The 8,396-nt window shown below is 41.2% G+C and overlaps 1 protein-coding gene and 1 long non-coding RNA gene across 3 annotated transcripts in view; one reads left to right on the top strand and one right to left on the bottom strand.

Moving 5' to 3' along the window:
- The window catches only part of SLC6A2 (solute carrier family 6 member 2), a 158,696-nt gene that overhangs the window by 12,748 nt on the left and 137,552 nt on the right, over nt 1–8,396 (bottom strand). For both annotated transcript variants that reach the window (XM_019505735.1, XM_019505736.1), the window contains exon 12: nt 1,581–1,748. In XM_019505735.1, coding sequence (XP_019361280.1) covers nt 1,581–1,748 — 168 coding nt within the window. The remainder of the gene's footprint in view (nt 1–1,580; nt 1,749–8,396) is intronic.
- LOC109289624 overlaps nt 1–8,396 on the top strand; it is a 182,589-nt gene that overhangs the window by 109,030 nt on the left and 65,163 nt on the right. The window lies entirely within an intron of this gene.

Genomic DNA, 8,396 nt, shown 5'->3' with positions numbered 1-8,396 from the left:
GCTCTCCCCCCCATGGGTACTCCGCCAACCCCTGCTCCAGCCCTTCAAGGAAAAAAAGAGAAAAGCCACAGGACTCTCCACTCCTGCAGTGGTCTCGGGGCTTTGGGGGGTTCACACAGCCCCCCACATGGCAGGGGACAGTGGGAATCGCCCTTCTGCCAGGCAGGAATGGCGAGTCCTGGGGTTTTTCTTGTTTTTTTTTTTCTTAAAGGGCTGTAGCCGTAATGGATGGGGCAACCATGGGGTGGGGTGGGGGGGCTCATGCAGAGACCCTCACATAGCGTGGGGCAGTGGGGGGCAGCAGGGATCACCCTCCCTGGCAGTGAGTTGGGGATTTTTTTTTCCCCCAAGTGCCAGGAGCTGGGGCAGGCGGGGCAGCCATTGCCAGGCTGGGAGAATGGGTGGGGGATGAGGCCTGGGTGATTCGGAGATTTGGCAGCAGCCGAATCTCCGGATCAGATTTGGCTGAATCGATTTGGGACAGTGATTCAAATCACTGAGTTGAATCACTGTCCCCCAAATCAGCCAAACCTGAATCCAAAGCAAACACTTGCCACTTCACACATGCCTAGTGTCTAGCCCCAGACTGAACATGGCCTACAGAAGTCCAGAGCTGTGACTGCAGGGAAATTCCTGCTCAGCCTGGGGCTGGAGTATGTTCAGACAATTTTTAGGGAATTTAACTGTTAAAATCTAAAGATTGCTAATGTGAATGTGCACATTTGTAACGTTTCATAGTCTTACCAGTTGGCAAAATTTGGGCAGGTACCCATAAAGACAGCCAAAGTCACATTTCAAACACCCAGATTAGCTATCCTGCCTGGGTCCCTGAGTCAAAAGTCTTTGATTAAAAAATTGTCACCAAAAATGTTTCTGATGTGGGTAAGACACATTTTTTCCCACTAACTTCATTCTTCAAAAAGTGCTGCATTATTTTGGATGATAGTTTTAAATCTCCCTGCAGCAGACAGCCAATGTGTAAAATATCAGCCAAAAAATTGCACTTGGGCAAAATTATGAACAACTCAAGACATGGTCTTATAATGGGACCTTAACAGTCTGGGCTACAAACTGCAGCTCCTCTTCCATATATGTAATATATGGATTTGGGGAGATAAGTTTTCTGATCTCATTTAAGCCTCTTAGTAAAGTGGCCCTATTTTCAAAAGTCCATAATGTTCCCATGTAGAATCAGAGCCTTTACCCAAGGCCAAATTCTGCCCTGGAAAAGCATCGCGATGAATGCTCTTTGTTGTGGGTGCTAACATCCGTTTGAATGCTTTCCCCCTACCCCCCCCTTACAATAGAAAGCAACTTGGCAACCAAATTTAAAGTGTGCATAAATCAATAAATATGTTTTTGAACTATAGGGGTTCTTTCTGGTAAGCAATTTCTGTCTAGGACCTGGAACAGGATGTGCTAAATCTTTGCTTCAAACTCCAACCAGTTAGAAAGCTGGATTGGAAAGGTCACATAACAAGTAATATGTTTGGGGAGCTGGAGGAAAGAACTTCTAGCTTAGATCCAGTAATTTAATTTCATAACAACATTTCATGACATTTTATTAGCATTCCACTTACTTCTTTAAAGGTCCCACGAACATTCAGAAACTTATAAATAATATAGGCAGGCACAAGCATCATTGAAGATAATGCTATTCCCCAGCCAATGCGATTTGCCCAAAGGGGGAAGGTGTAGTCGTCATATGTCAGAGGTTTGAAATTTATAATACTGACTATCACCACAAACTGAGGAAGGAAGAATAAAAAGAACAAAGATTTTACATGTGAAAAGAAAATTGAGTTGAAAACAGTCTTTGTTTGTTCAGTCAGGCAGCCTGCTCATTCCTGAGGATATATGGACCCAAGTTATGGGGCCCAAAAGCCATTTAGCTTTATCCTACCTATTCTGTTCTCTTCTCTACTGCAATTGTTGAATCCAGTAAGGAATTGACTGAGTCTGTCAGTTCTAAAAATACCCAGGTACTCTGTTCACATCTGTCCTCAGAACTAGTGAATACCCCAGGGTGGCAAAACCCTGTTGTGGGTACTTCTGAAACCAGTAGGGAATCCTGACTTGTTAAATGTCTAGTTTAAACTAGAGTTGGTGATGCATAATGGGGAGATTCTTGAGTCAAGGGTCCAATAGCTGTAAGAATGTGATAGGGTTCCTGAGAGCTCCTCATGATCCCTATTTCTCCCAGCTTTCAGGCACCACAATACCTTGCAGGGTACAGATCTTTCCCAATTAAATCTCCATTCTTTCTTTCTATCCCTCAGAGGGGAGCTTAAAGTAGTCTCTCCTAATAAAGTCTCAGATGAGCACCAGCTGGTAGGGAGGTAATTCCTTATCCTGATTTTCTCAGGGGCTTAAGAAAAAAGTAGTTATGCTGTGAAGGGATCTGACAGCCCAAACAGACATTTAGGCAAGCCCAGGTACTCTATAAAAGAAGTTCCCTACAAAATAACAACGATGAAATTTTAAAAGTATGGTACTATATTTAGGTGTCAACCCTTCACTTTTTCTTTTTCTCTCTGCCTCAATCAATAGTTATACAAAGCAGAGAGACACCCACCTCAGTACACTGAATTCCCACCAGCTACAGCACCTTCTTGTGAGGTGAGAGGTCTGGGGCCCTGCTCCCAATATGAGTCTGGCTTTCCCTATCTCAGACAAGTGCTCTAGGCAGCAAAAAGGTAAGGGTGGTACAGAAACTGTCTCCAGGCTTAGTTTTGTATGAAAAATAACTTGACTAGTCTTGGGCACCTAACCCCAAAAGAGGTTCACTTCACTTTCAGGGGAAGAGAAGTGTTTCTCTTCTTCCCATTTGCTTGTTTAGAAACTCTGGTCCACTATGCTGGCTTTAGTGAATCTCTTTCATTGATATTTGGCACTGTATAAGGGCTGAGGTGTCTAATTCAATACTGTAGGTCCCATGAAGCAGTAGGAGGCCTAGGAATTAGGGCTTACAATGCCAAGTTTTACTTTTTCCTTTTGAATCGTGCACCTTGGTTGCTGTGTTTTTTTCTTCTAGCTTGTGGACTATGCTGGGCCAGATCCATTAGAAACCAACACTCAAGGAAAAATAGAAAAAGTTGGCTAATGATTCTCCATAAACATCATCTTCTTTGCTTTCACAGAATCATAAAAAATAGGGCTGGAATGCAACTCAGGAGAGGTCATCTAGTCCACCCCCTACTCAAAGCAGGACCATCCCCAGCTATAACAGCCCAGTCAAGGTTTTGTCGAGCCAGGCCTTAAAAACCTCCAGGGATGGAGATTCCACAACCTCTCTGGGTAGATTGTTCCAGTGCTTTGCTACCCTCCTTGTGAGAACGCTTTCCTATTTAACCTAAACTTCCCTTGCTGCAAATTGAGACCACTGCCCCTTGTTCTGTCATCTGCCACCACTGAGAAGTGGTCTAGCTTCATTCTGTTGGTAATCACTCTTCTGGTAGTTGAAGGCCATTATTAAATCCCTCATCAGTCTTTTCTTTTCCAGACAAAAAAAATCCTCAGGCCCACAGCCTCTCCTTATATGTCATGTTCCCCAGCTTTCTAAACACTTTCATTGTCCTCCACTGGACGCTCTCCAATTTGTCCACATCCTTTCTATAGTGGGAGGCCCAAAACTGGACACAGGAGTCCAGATGTGGCCTCATCAGTTCCAATTAGAGGGGAATAATCTCTCCCCTTGATCTGCTGGCAATGCTCCTACAGTATACTGTTAGTCTTCTTTGCAACAAGGGCACACTGTTGGCTCATGTTCAGCTTATTGACCACTGTAACCCCCAGGTCCTTTTCTGCAGAGCTGCTGCTTAGCCAGTCAGGCCACAGCCTGTACCAGTGCATGGGATTGCTCCGCCCTATGTGCAGGACTTTGCACTTGTCCTTACTGAACCTCATGAAATTTCCTTTGGTCCAATCTTCCAATTTGTTGAGCTGTGTCTGAATTCTAGCCCTTTGCTCCAGTGTATATACCAGTCCCTCCAGCTTGATGTCATCTGCACACTTGCTGAGGGTGCACTCCATCCCATTTTCCAGATTGTTGATGAAGATATTGAACAAAACTGGTCTCAGCATAGACCCCTGGGGCACTTCACTTAATTCTGGCTGCCATTGAGTTAGACATCAAGCCATTGGTTGTTCCCTTTGAGCTTGATGATCCAGTTAGTTTTCTATCCAACTTACAGTCCATTCATCCAACCCATATTTTCTTAGCTTCTTTGGACAATGTTGTAGGAGACCATGTCAAAAGCCTTGCTAAACTCAAGGTGCATCACATGCACAGCTCTCGCCACATCCACAGAGCCAGTCATTTCATCAAAGAAGACCACATGTTTCCTACTGAAGGAAAGTAGGTGTGCGCTACACTGCAGGATAGAAACATTCCACATCATTGATTGATGAGAAGGCTCCAAACAATATACGAAAAGATAACGTGTATCCATATTATATATATTATTCCAATATGCAAAACCCATTGATTACATTTTCTAGTGTCTTGGGTCATTCTGCCTTGTGCTACCCAGCAGTTTCAGATTAAAATATTCAAAGAATAAAATGTCAAACACTACTTAGATAGCTTTGCAACAGCTGCGAGAAATGTGGAGACAGTGGTTCAGTGAGACATTTTCTAATGCTACTGTGGATATTTGTGTATCTGTTTATCCTAAAATCCCTAAAGAAAATGATAGCTTCAGTTTCCTACAGAAATACTTGTTTATGTTGCAGGAGAAATTAATTGATGTAGTGGATTGAATTAGAGGTTTGTCTAATCTTTTATCCTGTCATGGACAGTGGTTAGTACCGGAGGCTTCAGAAGAAGACTGGGATATCCTACCTCTGGGACATTTTTTTCTTGACACCCATTGTTAGAGGCAGGTTTATGCAGTAAAGCTTGACAGTTTATAGACCTTCCAAAATTCTTTAAAAAAGTACATTTAACTTTTGTGAATTGTTGTTGTTTGTATATTCATGTGAATCCTACTAAGTCCATGGTCTCACTCATCCTCGGTAGCAAGACTTCCAAAGCTAATTGTGGGTTGTGTGAAAAAGTATTTCCTTTTATTAATTTTGAAACTGGGTCCCTCCTAGTTCTTGCCTTATGAAGGTATCATTATGAGACCTATTAACTATGCCAGTCATTATTTTCTACAGGCTTTCTTATACAAATGTTACTAATCTCTCTAAAATAAATAATTCCAATCTTTTCTTCCTTTCTTCCTCTCATTTTCTTTTAAACTCCCCATGGGTTCTAAAATGTTGGAAAACACATCTATTGCTTTATTTTCATAATTTACTCCACAATGGCAATCAAATGTAGGTAATAAAAATGTGTATGGGATTTGTTTCTCTTCTATAAACCACTTCCATAGTATCCAGATACTTTTTTTCAGGCTCCTTAAAATTTTAAGACATTAGAATCCAATCAAAATTTTCTAAAATGTCCATATTGTCTCCACTAGTATTACAACTGTTTCTAAGCTAAGTCAATGATCTACAATATTAGCTTGTTATCTTAAAAGAGGTCTGTGACCATGAGCATGGCTGCAGGATGCAATATTCACATATTCTCTGAGCTGTGTATTTTCAAGTTTTCAATAGATACTAAAGCACATGCTTTAAAAACAAGTAATGCTTTTGAATTCTCTTCACAGTTTTCTTTCTTCTAAATTGTGTGTGGGTAGTTATTTAATCCTAAACATGAAATCTATCGGAAAGTAATTCAGAGAATAATTGGTAGCATGTTTATGGTAGTATGAAGGACAGTGGCCATCATGTTGCATCCCACATCCTATAGACATATTTGAGCATTTATTTGAATGCCAATAGAGATGAAACTAGATCCTGGAATGTTAAACATGGATGAAAATCTGTTTCACTAGAGTTTGGCCCAAATCTGTAACAGGTATTGGACCCAAAGATCAGGTACAATCATTCAATATTTGATCCAGATATGGTATGACCATTTGGTGGATTAATACTGTTTTAAGTTTTAAATAATCACAGACCTTAATGCATCTGTCAGTATGCTAATAACACAGCAATGTCAAATTTCCGTATATTTACCTTGACCTTTTGATCTACAAATAACCTTGAGAGAATCTCTTCAGTATAAACCTACCATTAAATTCTGCTTCTAACCTTTACATAAAATAACCAAATGCTCCCTTCACATTTCAAGGGAAAATCTCAAATCTAATGAAACATCTGTTTGTTTTCCTTATCACACACATAGGCCTACAAGCTATATTTAACATGTCTCTTCCCTTTTTGTCTTGCACAGCTAACCGCTTGGAGTAATTGCATGCTACATATGTGTTACTTTATAATTGTGATTTTAATGTCCTTCAAAATGAAAAATCACAGAAAAATGTGCTCCTAGACTGGTATATCACAAATAGTTATTAAAATGTTGCAAGCTGATACCTAGTTGCACTCTTGAGTCCATTATTGTGATTTTACTATTCAAAAACAAAGCACAGACAGAAAGGCTAATGTCTCAGGTGGCTGCTCACTTACCATTTATTAATTTAATCGTGGTTGTGTTAAAGTCATCAATAAATAAAATCCCCCAAAATGTTTTGATTTGTTTAAAATGTTAGGTATAAAAAATACCATTTTGCACTGAGACTTATTGATTTAGAAAAGGACATCACGCAAAAGGTCCTGAACTGGCAACATATTATTTCTGTCAGAAAGCATTTATGGAAAATGGTGTTTAAGTGTCTCTGTTTTTGTCTGTGTTGCAAATATGATGGGTTCCGTGATATAATCATTATATAGTTTCACTGGGCATTTGTGCCTTACACTTTTTTGAACTCTGGCAATAAAGCATTAACATGAAATATAATAGAACCTGATTTTATCAATTATGCTTCAAATTTTGTACCAAGCATTTGCCTTGTCAAAGGCTAAACTCAATTATAGTCAGCATGTCACTGACATTACTCATCAGAAAATAAACACTAAAGATCTGGCAGCTGTCTGGACAATACAAATAACATGCATAAGATATAAATGCCTGTACTTCAGGATATTAGACATCCATTACCTGAAAAAGATTAGGAAAAACACTTTTCCCATAAGCTATCATTCAAGTATTCCAGGGTCCTTGAACTGTCCAGTTAAAGACCTGATATTGATCAGTGTTAAAGACAGTCTATAAGTGCTGTGCAGTATGACAATGCCTGTGTTCAGTATTTAAAAGATGGTGACCTGCAATTATGCGTATCTGGGAACATCTGCAAATGCACTGTTCTCTCGCTTGGTTTCTTTGTAAGCAGGCAGCGGCTGCTTGTTTGTATGGTTGATTAACCATTTTATTTGAAGTCAGCTGGTTATTCCTAACATCAGAACAAGACATATTTAAATGAAAAGTAGAAGCTGAGGAACAACTGGTAATGGGCATCAGATTCAAAATACAGAAAAATGGATTAAATGTTATGTCTATCTGAAATCATGTAATCCCAAGCAGAGAATCCATCCGATCCAAAATTTAGGACTATAGGCATGTAAGGATGGAAAGGAAAGGTCCTGTAAGGACAAAGTCATTTTATCCTGCTACCTGCTCAAGGCAGATCATCCCTGACTACATTGTGCTAGCCAAGTGTCTGCTCAACCTGCTCCTGAAAATTTCTGGGCATGGAGATTCCACAACTTTTCTAGGTGTACTGTTCCAATGCCTGACCACCCTCATAGTCAGAAAGTTCCTTCTAATCCCCAGCCTACATTTCCTCTGCTGCAGCTTGAGGCCACTGCTCCAAGTCCTGCCTGCATGGCCACAGAGAAAAGCCCATCTACTAGGCCTGTGCAAGTAGGCAGCGATCTGATCTGGCCACTTCGGATGGCCGTGATCTGATCCGGAGCTCCAGGCTGGGTTTCTGCCTTGATCTGGGCGAAGTGGCTCCAAAGCCTTGGAGCCACCTCGGAGATCCGGTCATAGGGTATAATGGAGAATCAATGAAATATCTATAACTTTGTTGTTTTTTGTCCAAATTGGATGAAACTTGGAGGAATGGTAGTCTCTGCTGAGATCATGAAACTTGTCAAGTTTCAAGAATATTGGTATAGGGGCTTGGGGGGAAATATACCCCAAATTCTTGAAAGCCAAACTCATGTCACGCCTGTGTGTCACACCACAGGAGGGTGAAAACTGTAGGGGTGGTACCTCCTACTGAGATCACAAAGCCTGCCAAGTTTCAAGAAGATTGGTGCAGGGGTTTGGGGGGAACTGCACCTCAAGCTGTGGACAAGCAAAACTCGTGCCATGGGTGACACTGTGTGTGTTAAGGTGCAGCGGGGTGACAGCTGCAGGGATGGTGGCCCTGCTGTGATGCCTGCCAGCTGTGGAGGAGATTGGTGGAGGGGGGTTTTGGGGCCCTACACCCCTA

Source organism: Gavialis gangeticus, unplaced genomic scaffold, assembly GCF_001723915.1.
Source record: "Gavialis gangeticus isolate Ggan-Ray unplaced genomic scaffold, GavGan_comp1, whole genome shotgun sequence".
Classification (NCBI taxonomy): Eukaryota; Metazoa; Chordata; order Crocodylia; family Gavialidae; genus Gavialis; species Gavialis gangeticus.
Note: the sequence above shows the minus strand (reverse complement) of the source record. Positions and strands in the feature narration are given on the sequence as shown.